The 25189-nt window shown below is 37.1% G+C and overlaps 1 protein-coding gene across 6 annotated transcripts in view; it reads left to right on the top strand.

Annotated features, from left to right (window-relative positions):
- Sytl5 (synaptotagmin like 5) overlaps positions 1-25189 on the top strand; it is a 356529-nt gene that overhangs the window by 289435 nt on the left and 41905 nt on the right. For all 6 annotated transcript variants that reach the window (XM_055599625.1, XM_055599630.1, XM_055599624.1 and 3 more), the window contains 4 exons: positions 11325-11466; positions 16420-16549; positions 19096-19202; positions 24770-24862. In XM_055599625.1, the coding sequence (XP_055455600.1) occupies positions 11325-11466; positions 16420-16549; positions 19096-19202; positions 24770-24862 (472 nt within the window). The remainder of the gene's footprint in view (positions 1-11324; positions 11467-16419; positions 16550-19095; positions 19203-24769; positions 24863-25189) is intronic.

Here is a 25189-nt window from a genome sequence, read left to right as displayed (position 1 = left end):
AACCTGGTGCTTTCTCAGAAAATTGGGACTAGTTCTACCTCATGATCCAGCTATACCACTCCTGGACATATACCCAAAAGATGACCCACTATTCAACACAGACATTTGCTCAGCTATGTTCCTATCAGCTTTATTTTTAATAGCCAGAATCTGGAAATAACCTAAATGTTCTCCAATGGAGTAATGGATGAAGAAATTGTGGTACATCTACATCTACACAATGGAATACTACTTAGAATTTAAAAACAAGGAAATCATGAAATTTTCAGGCAAATGGATGGAACTTGAAGAGATCATCCTGAGTGAGATAACGCAGGAACAGAAAGACAGGCATGGTATATACTCACTTATAAGTGGATATTAACTGTATTACATAGGCTAGCCATCTACAGACCTAAATAAACACTAAGGAGGACCCTAGGGAGGATGCTTAAGTCTCATTCATGATGACAAACAGGATAGACACCAGAGGCAGTGGAAGAGAAGAAACAGGATAGGCATCAGAGGCAGTGGAAGAGAAGAAACAGGATGGGAGCCTACTACGTAAGGTCCTCTGAAAGGATTCATCCAGCAGGGTACCTAAGCAGATGCTGAGACTCAGGGCCAAACTTTGGGCAGAGTGCAAGGAGTCTAAAGGAAGAAAGGGGGTAGAAGAACACAGAGGGGATAGGAGCCCCATAAGGACACCAACAAACCTAAAGGATCTGAGCCCAGGGGGTCCTGCAGAGGCTGATGCACCAACAAAGGACCATGCAAGGAGAGGACTTAGAGCCCTGCTCAGATGTAGCCAATTTTCTGTTTAGTCTCCATGTGGGTTCCCAAGTAAGGGGAGCAGGGGCTGTCCCTGTCATGAATTCAGTTGCCTGCTCTTTGCACTTGGCAATACAGCCTTGCTGGGCCACAGAGGAAGAGGATCCAGGCAGTCCTGATGAGACTTGATAAGCTATGGGCAGATGGCAGTGTAGGAGTACTTTTAGTAGATTAGGGGAAGGGACATAGAAGGATGAAGAGGGGGGGGACTGAGAGAAACTGAGAGAGGGAACTACAATGGAGATATATAATGAATAAATTGTAAAAGAATAAAAAAATTAAAAATGTATATTGTGTCTCTACAAATGTGTGAATTTTATTCCATAAATTTACATGTGCGTGTTGGGTATAGATCACGTGAGTTTCATGCTGATATTTCACTCGTAAAATATTAGGAAATTGTGGTATATGCACATGGGGAGGGGCTGAGATAGGTTTATGCCTGGGGCCCCATAGCCAGCCAGGCTGGCCTACATTGAGTGCAGCGCCACAGAGAGACTGTCAAAAAAACAAGAAGATGGTACCTGAAAAATGACACTCAAGATTGTCTGCTGACCTACATACACACAGACACCAACCACAACACACTTTCAAAAATTATCTCTGTGTGTGAGTGAGTGTGTGTGTGTGTGTGATAGTTTTGAGACACAGAAGGATTGTCTTCTGAAGAAAAGTTAGCTTCAGCTGGTTTCCATGCTTTTGTTTACAGTTGTTCATGTCTACTAATACCTATTTTTTTTTATTGAAAACAGATTAATCCTGATTATGGTTTCCCCTCTCTGTACTCCTCCCACTTTCTCCACACACACCCTCCCATGTGGAGCCACTCGTTTTCTTTCTCTAATTAGAAGAAAAGAGGCTTCTAAGAGATAACAATCAAACATAGCAAGATAAGATATAATAAGATAAAACAGAAACTATCAGGGCTGAATTTTCCAAGATTTTTCTCTGTTTCTACGTGTTTGGCCGTGGGTCTCTGTATTTGTTCCCATTACTGAAAGATGAAGTATTCTTAATAATGGCTCAGTTAGGTACTGATCTATGAGTATAGCAGAGTATCATTAGGGATAATTTCATCACTGTTTGTTTTTTTTTTTTTTTTAACTTTTTAAAGACTAGTATTACTTGGTTTTACCCTAAGTTTCTGGGCTATCAAATCTGGTCCTTGGACACCCAAGCAGTGTCAGGGATGATTTCCATCTATGGATTGGGCCTTAAGTCAAAACAGTTATTATTTGGTTATTACTATAAGCTTTGTGCCACAATTGCCCTAGCATCAGGTTTACTAATTCCTATTTTTGTATTTTGAGTAAGTAGATCCTTCTTTAATGAAAGCAACGGATGGGCAATCAAAGCCACAAACTGTCATAAGAAGCCTAAAACAACATTGTCAGATAATTGAGGGCTTAAGAAGACAGAATCTTGATGCAGTGAAATGAGGATAACGTTGGAGCAGACAGAGAGATGTGGATTCATTCATATACTTATCAGCAGGAGACAAATGTGGTCTAGATTACCACAAATATTCTGTAGCCAGAAACTTATTTATTTGTTGTATTTATAACCAATTTAGAACTTATTCATTTGAAGTGTGTTTGCCTCTCCAAACAGTTTGATTTTTAAGTGTAGTAGACAAGCATATCTCTGTGTTTATACATCTCTGTGAATTCGTACATATATTCAAGCTAATATGTTTGACTTTATGACCCATTAATTCTCTATCTCAACTTCTCAGTTTTCTTGTTAGAGAAAGAAAGCAGCACAGATAAAACATAAGTGAAAGGGTATGCCTACTCTCTAACACTAATTTTTTGTTATTGATATATGAATCTCATGTAATATTTATGTATCATAAGTTACTTTTTTGTTTTTTGTCATTAGCCTAAAAATGAGAAATTACTCTTAGTTTGCTACTCACAAAAATATTATATGGGAATACGCAATCCAGAGAACAAGATCATTTTGCCGAACCTTTCTATCTCTTAGTCACTCACTAAACCAGAAAATAAATATATACTTATTTATCATACTCACCATGTGGACAGCTCAGCACTTTTCATGTGAGTACTATGATAAATAGGAAGCATGGTGGTACATGGGAAGGGATGAATGCAGATGAGCACATGTCTGAGAGTAAGGAACTTACTGAGCAATTTAGCACAAGGTTTTCTAGCTCTTTCTGTGTATTGGAACCAGCCAGGAAGTTTTTTTTTTTAATGTGTAAGTACATATTTCTTTTTTTAAATTAACTTTTTATTTTATATTAATTACACTTTATTCACTTTGTATCCCAGCCCTAGCCCTCTCTTTCATCCCCTCCCAATTCCAACAACCCTCCCACATCTCCTCCCATGCCCCTCCCAAAGTCCACTGATAGGGGAGGTCCTTCTCCCCTTCCATCTGATCCTAATCTATCAGGTCTCATCAGGACTGGCTGCATTGTCTTACTCTGTGACCTGGCAAGGCTGTTCCCCCCTCAAGGGGAGGTGATCAAAGAGCCAGCCACTGAGCTCATGCCAGAGACAGCCCCTGTTCCTCTTACTAGACAACCCACTTGGACACTGAGCTGCCATGGGCTATATCTGAGCAGGGGTTCTATGTTATCTCCATAAATGGTTGTTGGTTGGAGTATCAGTCTCAGAAAAGAACCTTGGGCCCAGATTTTTGGTTCTGTTGCTCTCTTTGTGGAGCTCCTGTCCCCTAGAGGCCTCACTATCTCCCCCTTCTTTCCTAAGATTCCCTGCACTCTGCCCAAAGTTTGGTTATGAGTCTCAGCATCTGCTTTGATACACTGCTGAGTAGAGTCTTTCAGAGGCCCTCTGTGGTAGGCCCCTGTCCTATTTCCTGTTTTCTCCTGCTTCTGATGTCCACCCCATTTTTCTTTCTGAGTGAGGATTGATCATCTTACCCAAGTCCTCCTTCTTGCTTAGCTTCTTTGGATGTGCAGATTTTGGTAAGTTTATCCTATATTATATGTCTAATATCCACTTATTAGTGAGTATATATCATGTGTGTCTTTCTGCTTCTGGGATACCTCACTCAGGATGATCTTTTCTAGATCCCACCATTTGCCTGCAAATTTTATGCTTTCTTGTTTTTCATTGCTGAGTAGTATTCCATTGTGTAAATGTGTGTAAATGTACCATAATTTCTGTATCCATTCCTTAGTTGAGGGCCATCTGGGTTGTTTCCAGGTTCTGGCTATTACAAATAAAGCTGCTCTGAACATGGTTGAGCAAATCCTTGTTGTGTACTTGAGAATATTTTAGATATATAACTAGGAATAGTATAGCTGGATCTTGAGGAAGTGCTATTCCTAATTGTCTGAGAAAGCACCAGATTGATTTCCAAAGTGGTGGTACAAGTTTATATTCCCACTAGCAATGGAGGAGGGTTCTCCTTTCTCCACATCCTCTCCAGCATGCATTGTCACTTAAGATTGGAGGATGCAGAAACTGTGGTACATCTATACAATGGAGTATTACTCAGCAATGAAAAATAAGGAAATCATGAAATTTGCAGGTAAATGGTGGGACCTGGAAAGGATCATCCTGAGTGAGTTGACCCAGAAGCAAAAAGACACTCACGGTATATACTCACTCATATAAACATACAATATAGAATAAACCCACTAAAAGCTGTACATCTAAACAAACTAAGCAAAAGAGAGGACCCTAACTAAAATGTTCAATCCCCATCCTGAAAGGCAAAGAGGATGTACATCAGAAGAAAACGAAAATAGGAAACAACCTCGGAACCCGCTACAGAGGGCCTCTGAAAGCCAGAAGAAAACAGGAAACAACCTTGAAACCTGCCACAGAGGGCCTCTGAAAGCTTCTGCAGTATAGACTGTCAAAGCAGATGCTGAGCCTGATGGCCAACTGATGGGCAGAGTGAATGGAATTTTATGTAAGAAGTGGGAAATAGTAAGAGCTGGAGGGAACGGGAACTCCACAAGCAGAGCAACAGAACAAGATAATTTGAACACAGGGAACTTCCCAGAGACTCATACTCCAACCAAGGACTATTTGTGGAGATGACCTGGAACCCCTGCACAGGTGTAGACCATGGCAGTTCAGTGTCCAAGTGGGTTCCATAGTAATGGGAAGAGGGACTGCCTCTGACATAATCTGATTGGCCTGCTCGTTGATCACTTCCCCCTGAGGGGGGAGCAGCCTTACCAGGCCACAGTAGAGGACAATGCAGCCACTTTTGATGAGAACTGATAGACTAAGATCAGAAAGAAGGAGAGGAGGACCTCCCCTATCAGTGGACTTGGGGAGTGGCATGCATGCAGAAAGGGGAGGGAGGGTGGGATCGGCAGGGGAGGAGGGAGGGGCTCATGGGGGGATACAAAATGAATAAAGTGTAATTAATAAAAAAAAGATTTTGATCTTAGCCATTCTGATAGGTGTAAGGTGAAATCTCATAGTTGTTTTGAATTGCATTTCCCTAATGACTAAGGATGTTAAGAATTTCTTTAAGTGTTTCTCTGCCATTTAATATTCCTCTATTGAGAATTCTCTATTTAGCTTTGTATCCCATTTTTAAATTGGATGACTTGGTTTGTTGGTTTCTAATTTCTTGAGTTCTTTATATATTCTGGATATTAGCCTTGTATTGAATATAGGGTTGGTAAAGATCCTTTCCCAGTCTGCAGGCTGTTGTTTTGTTCTGACAATGTCATTTGCTTTACAGAAGCTTTTCAGTTTCATGAGGTCCCATTTATTGATTGTTAATCTTAGAGCCTGGGCTGTTGGTCTCTTTAGGAAGTTGTCTCCCGTGCCAACGAGTTCAAAGCTCTTCCCCAATTTTTCTTCTAACTGATTTATTTTGTCTGGTATTATGTTGAGGTCTTTGATCCACTTGGACTTTAGTTTTGTGCAGGATAATAAATATGGATCTATTTGCATTTTTCTACATGTAGACATCCAGTTAGGCCAACACCATTTGTTGAAGATACTGTCTTTTTCCATTGTATGGTTTCTAGCCAGGCAGTTTTAAAACATGCTGATTTGTTGATTGTGTGCTCAGAGTATGCAGTGTGGTGTTTCACATGTGACATATGGTGTCAAGTCTTATCTTACATTAAGTCAGTTTAAAGATGTAGCATTTAGGGTCACCAAAGACTGGAGGAAAGAACTGCATTTAAACTTTCCCCCTTTTCTTTTTTTCAGATTTTTGATATTTCTTTCTCGTTCATCAGACTTATTTTATTTGCATATAACTTCTTTATCTCATCTTTTCTATATATTCACTTCATATCTGATATAACTAAAAAAAAGAACAGAAAAGCTTATAAGGCTCAGAGGGAATATCCTGCATTCTCTTTGTGGTACCATGCATTATGCCTTTGTCTCTGTGTTAGTGGCTCTTAAATTAATTGTGTCCTCTGTAAATACTCATTTAACCAGGCAGTGGAGCCTCAACTCTGTCAGCGATTCTAGAAAGGGTGGGTACCGGAAAATGATTTCCTACATACCACCTGGAAGAGCATTATATAAACCAGAAAGGCAATATATTATATTATTGTATCTGTCCTATCTTTACATCCTTTGTACACAAATGTATATATCTCAAAGGCATCATCAAAATTTGGTGATTCATGGAATTAGACAAAACAACAGAGTAGGCTTTTTGAGGTATATTTTATAAATTCAAATAGACTTCAGGGCATGGTGGTACATGCCTGTAATTCAAACTCTTGTGGAGGCAGAGGCAGGTGAGTTTGAGATCAGCTTAGCTGGTCTACAAGGAGAGTCCAGGACAGCCAAGGCTACACAGAGAAATCCTGTCTTGAAAACCCAAAACTAAATAAACAAACAAATAAATAAATAGGCGAGACTCTTCTAATCTAGATAATGTATCCCTCAGTGACCCAGTATAACTAAGCCCCACAGACCCTGTCAAATGTATGTTCCTCTTGCCAGTTTCCACTTAGCCACTTTAGCTAACATTTGTTGCCACTAGTTTCTAATATGTATTCAAATCATGGCAACATGATATCTGAATCAAAAATGGAGCTTCCTTAATTGGCCTTCAAACTTCTCTAAATTTGAAACAGATGTTATCATCTTCTTATTTAAGTGGCAAAGGTCCATGTATTTATGTTATATTTTAAATAACATCAAAACACTTAGCACCTAATTATTTAAAGTTCTGTGCCTCTTTAGACTAAACCTTTTCTTAGTTTAATCAACCAAAAGGAAATATTTTGAGAGACTCGCAGTAAATGTCAGGGACAAATGTGAAAGTGTATGTCATTTCAGAGCTAATGCTGTTGGCAACAATAATTTCCACTAGCTGACTTAAGATCACAAGAAAAATTTTCCCCTTATTAAAGGTTATCCTGTTAAATGTCATCATTCTGATTAACCAACTGCCAGAGCTTCTGCAGTAAATAGGACTTCTGCTTTCAGCCATGTTGAAACCATGATGGAAAATATATCAAAACTGCTTAGATCTGGGAAGGCCTTCAACACAGATAGAAGCACAAATATTCACATGAATACCTTTGTTTGTAATTTCTTGAGGTCTTTTTGCATGACTCACCATCAAATTTTTTTAAAGAATTTTTTTTCCTAAAACAGTAGGGAGAGGTGTTTTAGGATAATGTTCTGAGGATCACGTCTGTGGTCTGATCTCTTCCTAAACTGAATAAGATCTCTGAGATGAACAGAAGCATATGGATAAGAATGAATGTGGTTAGCTGCTGTCACAATGCAGTGTCTGTTGTAGGAGGGTCCAAGAAAATTGTCCCCCAAACTTAGACTTCTAAAGCACGTCAAGCAATTAAAACAGAAAATTGGTTATTCTGTCAAAATCAACAAACACATTCATAAACTACCCTGAGCTATGTCCATAGCATTGTAATTTGGAGTTATCTCTAGAAAGAGGAGGCCAGAATTGCTAAATGCTATCCAAAGCCTGCTATATAGAAGTTTTCTCAAACTCCCTAGTGAAATGTCAATAAACTAACTTGCAGTTTGGTGTTCCTTTGTCCTTTCTTGCTAGTGCATTTCATTAATGCAGAACTCTCCAGCTTGGAATATTTGATATGAGTGAAATGACATGATATCAGTATGAAAAAGCAGAATAAATTATTTTGGGGTGGATGTACAATACTGTTTTTAAAGCCCTTCATCAGGTATTAACTTTGTGACAGCATGGTGATGCAGTAGCATATGCATATAGAATGGCTCTTTTAATAATTTTATTTTATGTAGCAGACAAGGTAACCATTTATTGTAAAAATTTCAACCATACATGTCATCACATATTCTCCTTATTTGCTTCCAGTGCCTTCCCTCTTCCCCCTTTTTGCTGATCCCCAGACAAGGAGGAAAAACTATTTAGTCAGAAAGAATAAGAATGAGTGTTCTGTCTCTCTTCTTTTGTTTTATGGTAAGTTCCCACTACATAGTCCAAGCTAGCTTCAAACTCATTATTTCCCTGCCTCAGACCCTGAAATACTGGGAGTACTGGTAGGGAATATTATGCCCTACTCATATTTAACATCTGTAAGACTCATTTTTCTCATCAATAAAATAGAAATTTTATTTCAGGGATGTTGAGGAAACAGAAACTGGTGAAGACCTGAACTACATAAAATATTGCTGCTGTGTGCATGGTAGCCGAGGATGTCCCTCAGGGAATCATTTGTTTTGGTGACTTTTCTAGTACCCAGGCAGAAAATGTATTCAGGGGTTGTGGTTGGCAGCTATGATGGTCATTGCCTGCTCCTTTTTTGCCAGATTTATTTTCTGGTAATAACATATGTAGGTTCAAACATTGTTACAATTCTTTCTTTGCCCAGTGTGCTAGCACACAACTATAATGCCAGCCCTTAGGAGGCAGAGTCAGACAGATCTCTGAGAGTTCTAAGCCAACCACAGCTAAATAGTGAGACTTCTTAAAGAATAAAACAGAAAGCAAAATTCTTTTCTTATTCCATTTGTTCTCCCCTCAAGTTGACTCAACTATAATCCCTAATCACTGTTAATTGTTGGTATACCTTATTAGTTATATTATTACTATTACAGCTTACAAAAATAATAATTGAAAGCACAATTTGATATAGTTTTGTTTACTAGCCAAATTTGGACTCACTGAGGATTACAAATAAAATAAGAATGAATTTTTTATATATTTGATATTGAAATTGTTAATTTTAATGTAAAGTTTCACAGTTTCTATTCCAAATTCCGATTCTAGTATGGAAGAAGTTCATTGATCTGTACAGCGTTTGGGTCTGGTTAATTTTGCTATGTAATATTTTTATTTGCAAAATTTTTGTAATAAAGTTTATGAAATTAAAAAAACAAACAAACAATGGACCCAGCCATACCACTCCTAGGCATATATCCAAAAGAGGCTCAAGTACACAAAAAGGACATTTGCTCAACCATGTTTGTAGCAGCTTTATTTGTAATAGCCAGAAGCTAGAAACAACCCAGATGCCCCTCAACTGAAGAATGGATGCAGAAACTGTGGTACGTCTATACAATGGACAATTACTCAGCAATGAAAAATAAGGAAATCATGAAATTTGCAGGTAAATGGTGGGACCTGGAAAGGATCATCCTGAGTGAGTTGACCCAGAAGCAAAAAGACACACACAGTATATACTCACTCAAATAAACATACAACATAGAATAAACCCACTAAAATCTGGGCATCTAAAGAAACTAAGCAAGAGAGAGGACCCTAACTAAAATGTTCAATCCCCATCCTGAAAGGCAAAGAGGATGGACATCAGAAGAAGAAGAAGAAAACAGGAAACAACCTAGGAAACTTCTACAAAGGGCTTCTGAAAGCCAGAAGAAGAAAACAGGAAACAACCTCGGAACCTACCACAGAGGGCATCTAAAAGCCTCTGCCATGCAGACTGTAAAAGCAGATGCTGAGCCTGATGGCCAACTGACAGGCAGAGTGAATGGAATTTTATGTAAGAAGTGGGGAATAGTAAGAGCTGGAGAGGACAGGGTCTCCACAAGGAGAGCAACAGAACAAGAAAATTTGAACACAGGGAACTTCGCAGAGACTCATACTCCAACCAAGGACTATTCATGGAGATAACCTAGAACCCCTGCACAGATGTAGCCCATGGCAGTTCAGTGTCCAAGTGGGTTACATAGTAATGAGAAGAGGGACTGCCTCTGACATAATCTGATTGGCCTGCTCTTCGATCACCTCCCCCTGAAGGGGGAGCAGCCTTACCAGGCCACGGTAGAGGACAATGCAGCCACTTTTGATGAGAACTGATAGACTAAGATCAGAAAGGAGAGGAGAACCTCCCCTATCAGTGGACTTGGGGAGTGGCATTTCTGCAGAAATGGGAGGGAGGGTGGGATCAGGAGGGCAGGAGGGAGGGGCTTATGGGGGGATACAAAATAAATAAAGTGTAATTAATAAAAAATTAAAAAAAACAATGAATTTTTTAAATGTATTTTTCTCTCATACATTACATCCCGATTGCATTTTCCCTTTGTCCACTCCTCCCATTTCCCACTCCACCCCCTTATCTCAGATCCACTCCTCTTCTGCCATTTCTCTTCAGCAGAGAACACCCCTCTACCCAGGGACAAATATTTCTTTTGAATTCTAATTTGTCTGAATTTTATACTCACTGGTGACACTATACTGGAAAAGAACACTGTGCACATCTTGTGCAGGAATTGCTTTTCTCATCACTGAATAGACTCAAATAATTTTCTCAAACATGAATGTGATTCAAGTCCATTTGTCCAGTGTCACTATTTCATAGCATACTTGTTATACACTGTGAGTTAGACTAAGAAATAAGAATTTATGGTATATGAGATATATGATATAGGGTATATAATATATAATATATGATGATATATGATAATATTATATTTGATGGTTAATATATGATATATGATAACATATGAGTATATAATATGATATAATATAATATGTGATGTGATGCAATGCGAAGTGATATGATATGATATGATATAATATAATATAATTTCTAACGATTGTTTAAGTATAGTTAGTGCCTCTGCACCAAGGAAGATGTTGAAAGATGCTGGAAGATGCACTAAGGAAGACACTGGGGCCCACAGATAATAGGAATACCTTCAAGATTGACACATGTTTAGGAATTAGAATACCAGACAATAACCACAGATACATGGGTGGAGAATTAAAAAGCTGTGGGGACACAGGAAGCAAATGACTTAGATGTACATGTAGATTTCGTCAGTTTAGAGCTATGGAACAGCTGAGTGTGCTGATGAAAACTGAGAAATAAAATTGGAAAGGTAAGGGGAAGCTAATAAAAGACAGTGGAGTTATACAAATCAGGATGTGGGGCATAGCGACCCAGTGAACTTTTGCAGATCTTTGAAGAAGGTACCTTGTAAACTCCTGAGTAGGTCCAGTGTGGCCCTAGTGAACTTGGTGGGATTTGTGTTCCTCATAAACATTTCCTGGTCTGTATCTTTTGTGGCTGTCTAAGTTGGAGTGTGTTTTGTCTTATCATTTAGGGGAAGCACCACTTCATCAGATCTCATTAACCAGGAGGCTGGACAAGGAACACCGAAAAGCAGCTACAGCAATGGTGGAATCCCAGGCACTCAGAGATCACCAGCCCCAAGTGCTAGAAGTGTGACCTCCATCAGCAGTAGAGTAAGAATACAAATGTGAAGAGACTCCCAGGCTCTGGGACTTGGCTTTACTATCACCCATGACTGGATTGGGGTTTTCTGTGTGTCAGAGCATGTTGTTCAATGTTGTTGAATGGAATATATCCTTAGCTTTGGCCCAGAAACCTAAAGTGGAAAAGAAATGGTAAACCACATTATAAAGGTGGAATCATATGATGGGACTTTAAAAAGCCATGTGATTTAAGCAAATATGAAGAGTTCATTGGAGGTTCTAACTTTCATCCTTCATGATACTTTTCAGAGGACATATTAATAAATTAGCTATACTAATTTTTTTCCTAAGCTTATTGATATTCTCCAGAAAAAAGTAGATCCTTAAAGTCATTTTATTATTCATTTTCTTTACTTATGTTAAAATGAGAGGTCAGGCAAATGGTGAAGATTTAAATTGCTATTACTTATGTGTGTGCATATACACACATATCCACATATACCTGAAAATTATCTTTTTTTAAATAGACCTGTTTATTTTAGAAAATTTAAAAACAGAAGGCTAAAATTGAAAAGCATAAAAGTATATTTTGCATAGTTTCACATGTAGATTAAAACCAGCAGAATTCAGAAGAGCTATTTAACTATTTTATCTATGTATAGAAATGCATACTAATTGCTATATTCACTGAATATTTTGCACTTGTTAATTAAAATGTATATCTGCAAGAAAATTATCTTTTTATCACATTTTTTCTTTTATAATTTTAATTTTTATATTTTTAAAATTAATTACAGTTTATTTGCTTTGTATCCCAGCTCATTCCCTCCCAATCTCATCTACCCTTCCTCACATCCTTCCAGGCCCCTCCCCCAGTCCACTGATAAGGGAGGTCCTCCTCTCCTTCCATCTGACCCCAGCCTATCAGATCTGACCAGGGCTGGCTGCATTGTCCTCCTCTGTTGCCTGGCAAGACTGCTCCCCTCTCAGGGGTAGGTGATCAAAGAGCCAGCCACTGAGCTCATGCCAGAGACATTCTTTGTACCCCTTAGGGTACCCACTTGGCTACTGAGCTGTCATGGGCTACATCTGTGCAGGGGTTCTAGGTTATATACACTAATGGTTCTTGGTTGGAGTATCAGTCTCAGAAAAGAACCCTGGGCCCATATTTTTGGTTTTGTTGCTCTCCTGTGGCACTCCTGTCCTCTCCAGGTCTTCCTATCTCCCCCTTCTTTCATAAATCTGCCAAAATAAATTTTTCATGCACTCTGCCCAAAGTTTGGTTATAAGTCTCAGCATCTGCTTTGATATACTGCTGGGTAGAGTCTTTCAGAGGCCCTCTGTGGTGGGCTTCTGTCCTGTTTCCTGTTTTCTCCTTCTTCCAATGTCCATCCCATTTTTCTTTCTGAGTGAACATTGTTCATCTTACCCAGGGTCCTCCTTCTTGCTTAGCTTATTTGGGTGTACAGATTTTGGTATGTTTATCATATAATACCCACTTATAAGTGTGTCTAATATCCACTTGTAAGTGTGTGTGTCTGTCTGCTTCTGGGATACCTCACTTAGGATGTAGCCAAACCTGGAAACAATCCAGATGTCCCTCAACAAAGGAATGGATACAGAAATTGTGGTACATTTACATAATGAAATACTACTCAGCAATTAAAAACAAGGCAATCATGAAATTTGCAGGCAAATGGTGGGATCTAGAAAAAGCTGTTGTTTTCAAATGGGAAAAATATTCTTGTTATAAGACAGAGAAGTAATTCATAAATAATATTGCTTTTTTGATGAAGGGCATATATACATATGTGTGTGTGCATGCATTAATGTGTGTGACCAAGGTCACCATTTCTATTATAAGTGAAAATCTTTTAGAACATGAATATCTATGTTTGTGCTATAATATAAACTGATAAATTTAGTCTTCAACAACTTCTAGACCTTCCTAACGCTGTGACCCTTTAATACAGTTCCTCACATTGTAATGACTCCAACCATAAAATTATTTTTGTTGCTACTCCATAACTGTAATTCTGCTACTGTTAAGAATTGCAACATAAATAACTGTGTTTTCCCATGGTCTTGGGTGACACTTGCGAAGGGATCATTTGACTCCCTTAAGAGGTTGTGACACACAGGTTGAGAACCACTGCTCTAGAGCATGTGTAACATCTTAATGACTGTACAACGTTAACTGACCTATTAAAGTTCAATATTAATGGTACTACCAGATCACGCATGGGAAAAGTTTCCATCATTATAATTGCCAGTCAGGAGCTTAGTCTTGCTTCATTAGAGGACTTCAGTGTGTTAAGAGTTTGTGATGAGCTCTTGAAAGAGGACTTAAAGTAATTCATTCATTGACCTCTGACTTACTCTGGATAAAGTTTTCTAGTCTATGATAACTGGAGGAATTAGAAACATATACTTTCTGCCATAGTTCTTACATGTTGGAAATGATGAAATACTGAAGACAGTCTACTGGAGCTGAATTGATTAGCATGTTAAGCAAGTAAGAGCCAGATCTATCTGTAGGGGCTTCATTAAAGTATTCCTGAACGTCCAAGATGTCCGGAAACCAGGAGGGAATTCACCCTGTAGTCACTATTTAACTGTTTATAAAGGAAAGATTTCTAAAATTTCCCCTATGTTTAACAGTTATCATAGCATGGTGACATTTTCATGAGCGTTTAACCTTAGTCTAGTCTAGTCCTCAAGAGGTCCACATATTTGTTTGTTTGTTTGTTTGTTTTTTAGTATTAAATAAAGTTTATCTAGACAGAGGCCCTTAAACATGACAGAGAAAATATACCTATGCAATCTCAACAATATGGCTACTGTGAGGGAGAATCAGTTTCCTCTAAGGCTGGGTTCTTGCATATCTTTTTCAATCCCAAGTGGTCAACAGTGGACACATGTACATGTGAGAAATACTAAATAGACTCAGTAAGTTACACACACACACACAGAGATAAAGAGATACTACTATTATTTTATATATGTAATATGACTATGTAACATTAATGATAGATTAACAATAATAATTAAAGAAGAGATTATTAGTTTGAGATTGAAGCAAAAAAGTTGTGGGTAGAATAATGTAAATGGCAGTACTTGTGTTTGAAGTTCTCAAAAATTTTTTTACAAAAGCAAGCTTAGACTGACCCTATAGAAATCAGCAGAGTTGGGGTAGAGCTTTATTATGTTTTGTTTTGTCACATCATACAGTGAAAGCCTATCTGAGACTGAATTCTGCCATATGTGCAAGCGTTTATTTGTAGGTAGGCATCCCGTAAATCACCTATGGCTATAAGGTGAAGAAGTACTTGTTGTGTCTTGGAGGTGGTGATTGTTCCAACTGGAGTGGTGAGGGAGTGAGAGGACAAACAAAAACATACAGAAAAGTTGGGATCAGGTGTACTGGGCTCTATGATGGAGAAGCTGCAGCCCTTATGACAATTTCAGTCTGTTTATTATATAACAGTTGAATGGTTGAATGGAGAGGTGTGTGTGTGTGTGTTGTTTTGTTTTTTGTTTGTTTGTTTTGTTTTTTGTTTTTGTGTAACGCTGAACAAGCTTATTACATGCAGTTGAACAAGGATGCAGTTTAGCTAATCTCGTTAGGATCACCCTCTATAGGGGAGCAGTCTTTTGGCCATAAATATCCGAGGGAAAATAAAGCTACAGTGGCATTTTCTGTACATTCTATCAACATTTTAAGATAGACCAGACAAAGCCTTTGGTGTTCCTCTGAGTCTCAACCAAGGAAGGCTATGCTATTCCTGTGGGAATGAGACATTGGTCCTTGACATAAACATTGTCATGTAAAGCAATATACATTTACCTAGGGCTTCGCCTGCTCCCTACAAGTATCCATTCTTATAAACATTGATAGGCATTATGCATGACATTTTTATTTCAACATACATGTAACTATTAAATGTTAAATGTTAAACTATTAAAGGTTAAATGTCATTAGAGAAAGTAAGATGTATGAGATTCATCTTTCTAGGGTATAGCTCACAGGTTCTTAAACTGTGGTTGTGAACCCCATGGGGGCCAAATAATCCTTTCACAGGGGTCATCTATGACCATCAGAAAACACAGAAATTTACCTTATAGTTCCCAGCAGTAGCAAAATTACAGTTATAAAGTAGCAACAAAAATAATATTATGGCTGGGGGTCACCACAACACGAGGAACTGTACTAAGGGGTCACAGCATTAATAAGGTTGAAAACAACTGTTCTAGATAAACACAAAACTAATAAAAAAGAGTCTATATGCTTGGTTTTCCATTATTGTAACAGTGCCTGAGATACAACAACTTAAAAAAAAAGTTTGTTTTAGCTTACAGTTTTGGGGGTTGCAGGTTAGGGAAGAAAAGAAAGGAAGAAAAAGAAGCAAAAAAAAGGGGGGGAAAGGAAAAAATGCCTTTTGTGGCATATAATAAAGCAAGATATGGCAGGCAATGCACTGTTGAGCAAGCTGCTCTCTTCATGGTTGCCAGTTACCTGCAACATTCCACTTGGCACACCTCTAAAACGGTTCTGTTATCCTTCAATTCCACCAATCTCAAGATCAAAGAATCTTTGGACGTTTGGGGAAACAGTCCTTGTAAAAACCACAACAGAGGACAAACACAAGACCAAATAGTTCTAAGGCTTCCTGCTACTCCATGTAGGACTGGATATTTCTGTATAATCTTTCTTGCTAACCTTTTATCACTAGTCTTATGAATGAAAAAAAAATGACTTAAATATGTTTCATACTAAATTGAAACTTTCTTGGATTTAATGTTATATATTAACTTTTGAAGTGTATATGGGCTTTTGATAAGTGTCCTTTGAATGTTATTTGATTCTCCCTCCAAATAATATACATAAGTATGTTTATACTAAGTTATACTTTTATGAAATGGTTTTAAGAGAAATCAGTCAGTATAATGTTCCTTTCTTCATTTTTTTTTCTTTGTGGGAAGGAACATGGTTTTGAAAATACCATGGCTTTGGCTGCCATTGAAAGCACCTCTGAGGAGCTCACAAAGGGTCATCGCAGAAAGACATCTGGTACACCTTCCATAGCAGTGTCTGGTACCACTCTTTCATCAGGTAGGGTATTACAACATGAGTAATGTACTGAATGCACCGTTCCAAAAAAAAAAAAAAGACTAAATTAAATTGAATTTACTGTTTACATGGTAGTGAGTGTATGTTTTATACTTGAGAAAGTATACCATCCATTAGAGTAATAGTCTAATGCATAAGTATTTTCTAAAAGTAGTCTCAGGTGATGTATTGGGCTCACTGCATTTATGAGAAATCTACTCATATTGAGTGTATAGCTTTGCTCTAAGTCATTGTTAAAATTCAAATCTATAACAAATTATCAGTATAGAATATAGAAAATACAAATAATTCTAGGGTGCATTTGATATGACAGGTAATAACTTTCACCTATGGATCAAGGAAATTATGGTACAGACTATAGAATGGTTAGACATTCCATATACCCAGATAAAGTGTTTAATCCTTTAAGTTGGAATTACTTGTAAGTAGTTTGGTCTAGTGTGTTTTCTATTGCTGTGATAAACACCATGACCAAAAGCAATTTGTAGAAGAAAAGGTTTCTTTCCTTCTATGGTTTATAGTCATGAAGGGAAAGCTGGAACTAAAGTGCAGATCATGGATGAATGTAGCTTACTGGTTTGCTCTTCATGGATTTCTCCATCTGCTTTCATATTCTCTGCAGGACCACCTGATTAAGGGTGATACTGTCCACAGTGATCTGCTTTTTTCCACATTAATTTCAATCAAGAAAATGCCCCACAGGCTTTCCTACAGGGCAAGCTGATGGAAACATTTTCTCAGTTGAGGTTCCTTCATCCCAGTAACAACAGTTAAAAAAAGAGGCTATGAATCTGAAAGTGAGGAGGTGGGTGGGGGTGTACATTGGAACATTTGGAGGAAGGAGAGGATAGGAGGAAACGATGTAACTATGAGAATATATATTTAAATATATATATGAATATATAGATATATAACTATGAGAATATATATTTATATATAATATATATATATAATATATATATAAAGGTAAGTGAATACACTATCTCCTCAATAAAAGAATTCCATGATGATTTAAAGAAAATATCCAGCACACATACTAAAGACATTAGTAAGAAATCTTTTAATTTCTATGGATATTATTTATATTGCAGTTTATTTCCTATGAGTATGAAAAATGTACAGAGAAATACATCAATATTGTAATGTTTATGCACCATATATCAAACTACATTTCAACATTAAACCAATATGTAGCAGATATTAAAGATAATTAAGGATAATATCTGCATGGCTTGTAACTTGAATTTCAAGGAATATTCTCTTAGGCAGCAGGTTTCCAAATGGTTTCTGTATGCATGTTTTTGTGTTTGTGGGTGTAGCCACGTTCGTGTTGGCACTGGAAACCAGAGCCCTCTAAAATGTATATTCTCAAAAATAGAAAAGTAGGCCAGTAAGATGGTGTGGTGGGTAAAGGCTCTTGCTACCTCATCTGACCTCCTATTTTTAGTTCCTTGGGGCCCACATTTTTAGTTCCTTGATGAAAGGAGAAAACTAACTCCCAAAAGCTGACTCTTGTGTCATGGTACACATAAGGTGCATGCCCACTAAATAAATAAATGTAGTTTTAAAATAAAATGATGGTAAAGGAGTTCACCTGTTCAATGAAACAGAAACTAACACCATAAGGTCACCTTCTACTGCATGTCTTCCACAAGTCCTGATTACTCAGCACTTACTCCATCAGGCCCCATGCTAAGCCCTTCCTCATTGCTGCATTTTGCCATTTCAAACCAAAGTATTGGATTGCTCTGTCCAGTCTCTCTTCTCTATAAGCAACTATATTTGTCTCAGTGGAAGTTTAGAAGAGAACTATTCTGTGGAAGTAAACTGCTCTGACTTGGTAAATTGTCTACAGCATTGTCAGTGCATCATTTGTTATTTGCTATTCAAAAAAAAATACTGATATAAAGTTGTTCTTTATATGTTGACAAAAGATGTTGACAAAAGAATGTTCTAGTAACTAGTGAAATCAAACTCAGTTTTTCTATAGTCACTCCCTTTTGCATGAAAGGAAGTTTTAAAAATGGAAATTTATGATTGTTTGGCTTCATTTTATGTCAAATGTGAAAGCACAGTGAATTCTCTTCAAGAATGAGAAGTTATTTTTCTCATGAGGCTTCAAGACCCAATCTATGACCATTTCTAATATTTAGAAAAGGGTAAATCAGAATATTTAAACAGCTTAAAACTACTCTTGGATTTTATAACAGAGTATTTAACCCCTGTGATCAAAGGCCAAATGAAAACACATACCAAGGTACTTTTCAAATACTATAAAAAATGTAAATATGTTAATATAAAACAGTATGAAGTTTGTGAGTCTGGTTGCTTTATCCATGACACTTTATTCTCATTCTCTGTCTTTGTCTCTGTTTCTCTGCCTCTGTCACTGTGTGTGTGTGTGTGTGTGTGTGTGTGTGTGTGTGTGTGTGTATGCAGGTAAAACTAAAAATATTGAACTATTTGCAATGGAAATGCAGAACCATGACAAACTGATTCACATCTGCATTTAATATTTACCCCTCCAGACCGGAGTCGATCTGAGTTAGATTTGAGTGAGTCATTTGCGGAAGACTTAGAGGATACTTCAAGCATAAGAAGCAGATCTGTCCCTGGAGCATTAGACAAAGACTTGGTAAGTTGGATGTGGAAGAAAGTTCAATAGCACATGAAAAGGAGGGCATGATCTTGCTTCAAGAGCTTGCATTTTTAGGTGATAAGCTGAGAGTAAAATGACGAGAGTGAGCCTTTCTGGTTTTTTCACAATCAAATATAAAAGAAACTAAAATGTTATAATTAAAAAGTAAAAACAATACTACAAGTAAAATTAATTAATGAACATATACATATAACTTAAAATAATATAAAGTGACTTAGCAATTAATTGAAATGCTACACCAAAAAAGTTCATTTTGTTCTAGACATGAATGGAATAATTAATATATATAAAATGAAGTAACATTATAGTCCAAAAGTATATTAAAAACATAAAAACTGAGTTAAAAAGCCAAAAACTTCTGGTAAAATTTTAAGCATGTCCATAAAATTCTACTTTAAAACTGATGAAAGTCATTTAAACATGATTTCAGATATTAAATATTAAAAAATCACAGTCTATGACATTTTAATGTGATGTCATTAATCCATTTACATTGAAACTTAGTAATGGATTCTCACTGCCATTATTATTAGTTAATAATGTCTGAAGGTTTGAAAATGCATAAGATAAAATAGAAAGTTTTATAAATATTAAATATTGCAAAAAGTGTGAAATAAAACTTGTGTACTCAGAAAACCCTGGATAATTTAGTAATGAAATCTACTAGAACTGACAATAGAATCTACTTACTGGATTGTTCCCCAATGGCTTTCTCAGCCTCTTCTCTTCTATACACCAGACCGAGGGTGGCACTGCCCATAGTGAATTGGGCCCTTCAACATTAATATCAATCAAGGAAATGCTCCATAGGCCAATCTAATAGGGACATTTTATCACTTGAGGTTCCCTCTTCCCAGATGATCCTAGCATGTGTCAAGTTGGCAGAGAACTAACCAGTAAAATGGGCATTAAAGAGGAAAATGACATACTGAAAATGAAATTGAGGGTGAAGATTACAGCTTGCCTATCTAGGTTGTGATTTTGATAATTATCCACTCATGACTGGCTGAGACTCAACTATACTTAAAATACTAGGATACACCTATTTGCATATCAAGTTAGGTTGCGGTATATTATGTATTGAAAAACCTTAGACCAAACTTAAATTATGTATGGAACGTCTTCAGGTCAAAGGTAAAATTTCCCATTGAAAAATCTAGGGTGTGGATGGCTTTACTAATAAATTCCATTAAGTATTTGAGGTTATTGCTGCTGTAGACAGAGTGTCACTCTGCAACCTAGACTGGCCTGGTACTGTGTAGCCCATGCTAGCCTTAAACTTACATGTAGTACTCTGAGCTTAGCCTCCCAGGTAGTAATGTTACAGATGTGAGCCACCGTGCTTGGTCCATTATGTATTTGAAGAATAAATCATAGAATTTATAAACTCATTCAGAAAGTTATGAGGAAGTACTTGCACATTCATTATGTGACATCCATTACTTCACTGGTTAACAAAGCTGGAAAGGCAGTACAGCAACAGAGAACAATATCTTAGTACTCAAAATGGTGCTAATATCTTTAATAAAATATCTTTAAGCCCCATCCCGTAACAACAACAAAATGAATCACATACTATAGATAAGTAGTATTTACTCCATAGAAGCAAGTTTGGTCCAACCATTTAAAAATAAGTGAATGTAGGGGCTGGAGAGATAGCTTAAAGGTTAAGAGTACTTGCTGCTTTTAGAGAGGACCTGATTTTTTTTTCCCAACACCTACACATGTTGACTCACAAGCACTTAAAACTCTAGTTCCAGGGGATCTGACACCTTCTTCTGGGCACATACAAATACAAATACAAGTAAAATATGAAGCTTTTAAAAATAAATGAAGATAGTAGTAAAAAGGTACTTGTCATAATATCTCAGTAGAAGGAGATAAATTATTTGACAAAATCCCACATCTACATTTATTAAAATCTCAACAAACTAGAAAGAAGGAGAAAAGCTGGGATTGGGCTGTAAAGAGATTAAATTAATAAATAAATGAAAAAAAGAGGAAAGAAAGAAAGAGAGAGGAAAAAAGAAGGAAGGAAAGAAAGACAGAAAGAAATAAGAATTTCCTCAGCCTAATGAAGGCCATCTATAGATAGTACAATTAACATGGTGCTTACTGGTAAAATGAGTAGATTATACCTAAATGCAGTAAGCAAAGCCGAGTTCCTTCATTCAGCACTACACAGGAAATTAGAGCCAATGGTGCGAAGGGGAGAAATAAAAGGATGGAAAAGGAAAAGGAAAGGAAGGTTCTCAATAGACAATAATAAAAAATAAAAATAAAAAAACACTTGCAGTGCATTTATTTTCAGATGATATGACTCTATATGTAGAAAATCATAAATGATACTAAAATATATGACTGCAGCCAATTCATTAAGTTTCAAGCAGTGAGATAAAAACATAAAATCCAATTGTAAGTTATATTCTATCAGTAAATAGCTAGAATATCAAGTTGAGGATGTAATTCTATCAATAACATGAAAAATACTTGGAAAAAAGTAGGAAATAAGTGTGTTTTCAAAAGCATAAGGTGTACTTTGTGACAATAAATGAAGAGATACTGTGTTTATAGTTTGGAAAATTTCATGTTTTTAAGATGAAAACTTCTTCCAGGTTAATCTATAGATTCAATATCAACCAAAATTCAACTAAGATATTTTATAGAAATAAACATGAGAATTCTGAAATTCATTTGAACATTCCAGGGGCCCAGAACAAAATTTTAATAACAAAGTTGGAAGACTTACACTACTAGTTTTTAAATAATTTCAACAATGAAGTCAATGACATAAGCATAGAAAATAATTAGAATGGAGCTAAGCATCTAAAAAATCAGCTCTTTCAGTTACAGTCATATAAATGCATATAGTCATATATAGTCACTTGTGATTGAAAAAAGGATAACCTCAATTAATTATATAGGGACAATAGGATAGCTATATGCTAAAAGCCAAGCACAAAGTCTCTGATTCTTGTCACATACATCATGCATAAAAATGCAAATTAATTCAAAATTAGTCATCCAAATGTAAGAACTAATGGTGTATAATTGTGACTGGAAACTTAGGAGAAAATCTTCACACCATTTGTTCATCAGTGTTCTTAAAACACCATGTAATGCTTGAATTTCAGCAAAAGTATTTGTACTCCTAAAAACAACATTACAAAAATAGAAACAGACAAATCTATTTGCAAGTCATATATTTATTAAGAACTTCTGTCTTGAACACAAACACACACACACACGCACACACACACACACACACACACAGGCAACTTTCATTCACTAGTAAAAAGACAAGTGGCTATTTTTGTGTTAAAGACATGGGCTTAAGGAACTATGATTTCTTTGTATTAATCCTTCTGTTTTTTTAACACATAAATACATCTCTTTTCACCTGGATGCTTACCATTTTTCATAATATTCTATTTTTAAAGGAAAATCATCTCAGCTAGGGTCACCTTCATATCTTCCCAGGAGCCTCCCCCATCTGAAGTGTCCAGCTTGTCCCAGAGATACCCCAACATCAATTTCCTTTCCCTCTCCCAGCCCTCTCACCCCCCATCCTCACTCTCCCCACACCTGATCCCCCACTCTGATCACCTCTGGAGGAGTCAAGGGCAGCACAAGAAGACCTACAGAGTCAACTAACCTGGGCCCATATGAGTTCATGAGACTGAACCACCAACCAAACAGCATGCATGGACTTGTCCTAGGCCTCTTACACATCTAAAGCTGATGGGCTGCTTGATCTTCAAGTGGGTCCCCTAACAATTGGAGTAAGAGCTGTCTCTGACTTGGACTCTCTTGCCTCTCTCTGGATCCCGTGTGCCTACGGGGCTGCCTTGTCTTGCCTCAGTGAAAGAGGTGGCACTTAGTCCTGATGTGTCTTGATGTGCCAGGATAGGTTGGTACCCAGTGATAGGAGGTGTGTGTGTGTGGGGGGGGGGGGAGTTATGGGGGAAGTGGGTGGGACGGTGGGACTAGGAGGAGAGGAGGGAGTGGGGTGATCATTGGGATGTAAAATGAACAAATAAATTAATGAAGAAAAATTAACGATTTGCAGTGATTAGAAATTTGTATTGTAACTGCTACACAATCACACACACAGAAATAAGAAACATACGAAAAGGAACTAGTTGATGCAATGGTAAAGATGTTTTTGCAGTACTTTAAAGAAATGCCTAGTTTGAAACTATCCAAAATGAGAGATGAATAGTAAATCACACCTAGGAACATTAAAGTCAAAGAATAGCAAATACAAGGAAAAAAATCTTAAAAACTTACAGAAATGAATCTTATTTTATACAGATAAATAAGAATTAAATTAATATCAGCTTTCTATGTTGATATTGAGTACAGATAAAAACAGTAATGTTTTCTTTTTTTTTTTTTAGTTACAATTTGTTAACTCTGTGTCCCAGCTGTATCCTGATCCCTCATTCCCTCCCCCTCCCCAACTCCCTCCCTGGTCTCCTCCCTGCCCCTTTCCAAGTCCACTAATAGGGAAGGACCTCCTCCCCTTTCATTTGACCCTGTTTTATCAGGTATCTTCAAGGCTGGCTGCAAAGTCCTCCTCTGTGGCCTAACAGACTGCTCCTCCCCTGGGGCGGGGGGGGAGGACAAAGAGCCTGCCCTTGAGATCCTGTTAGAAATAGTCCTTGTTCCCCTTGCTTTGGAAAACTACTTGGTTACTGAGCTACCACGGGCCACATCCCAGCAGAAGTTCTATGTTATATCCATAGATGGTCCTTGGTTGAGTGTCAGTCTCAGAAAAGGTCCTGTGCCCGGATATATTTGGTACTTGTAGAGCTCCTATCCTTTCCATATCATACTAACTCCCCTTCTTTTAATGTTTTCAAAATATTGAAAGACAGCTATTTTAAACCTGGGACTTTAAAAAAAAAATCCTATTTAAAGCTAACATGGCCTCCCAGACTTACCAAACAAAAGTCCACATTAAAAACAGTTTAAGGTCAAATACACTTACAAAAATAAAGAAATCTTGGAATAATTACAAAAGATTCAAAAAACAAATATCAGTGTATAAATTGGTAAAGTTGTCCTAGTAAAACTATGATCAAAGAAGCAAAATAAAGAAGCAAAAATAAAAAAGAGTGTGTGAGAGACAAAGTGTGTAGAGGAGGATGAGTTTTATCTAAAAATAACTTAAGTGTCCTGTTCGAAGATCACCTTGGAGATCAAGGAGGAAGGAATTGAACCCATGTCTGTGTGATTCCAAATGTCATGTTCCTTTCATCAAGCAAGCATTGTAGGAAAAACAAAACAAAACAAAAAACAAACAAACAAACAAACAAACAAAAAAAACTCTGCCCACAATGCACAGGCCCTGTCTACTCCTTTGATTTTGTAATTAAAATTAATTGGAAGTGCAAAAACCTAAACCTTCAGGAGAGCTGATTCCTCTGTTTTTCTTTAATATTCCAAATATTTGTGAAATAGTTTTTTTTTTTTCATGTAAAAGAAATCTTCCTAGGACAAAAATAAACTAAGTCATTGACTTCTACATCCTTTTCTAGAACTCCTTAGAAGAGACAGAAGATGGAGTTGATGAATTAGTGTCCTCTGGGTTTTCTGCAAATACCTACAGTCTGGCAAGTGGCCTGTCAACTGTAAGCATTCTCACAGAAACTTTCTTTTGTTCATTTCCTGTGCATTTTCAAAAGAGATGGTAAGGTATGACCATATGGCCAAAGCTATTGTAGGTTCTTGCTTGCCCCATGCCCTTACACCACCTTCACTCTATTTTGACTCCTGAATCCTTTCTTCTTCCATGATACCCACACAGCTTTTGCAATCTCTTCATTCCCACTTCATAAAGAACTGGGTAAGAGGAGTTTGAAGAGTTCCAACACAAAGAATTAAATAGTGAAGGTGATAGAAAGGCTAATTACTGTGATATGACCATTGACATGTGCAGGAGTCATTTGGCATTTCTA

The sequence above is a fragment of the Psammomys obesus genome, unplaced genomic scaffold (assembly GCF_907164565.1).
Source record: "Psammomys obesus unplaced genomic scaffold, mPsaObe1.curated_primary_1811, whole genome shotgun sequence".
Taxonomy (NCBI): Eukaryota; Metazoa; Chordata; class Mammalia; order Rodentia; family Muridae; genus Psammomys; species Psammomys obesus.
The sequence above is the reverse complement of the archived record's forward strand: the minus strand, read 5'-3'. Positions and strand labels throughout refer to the sequence as shown.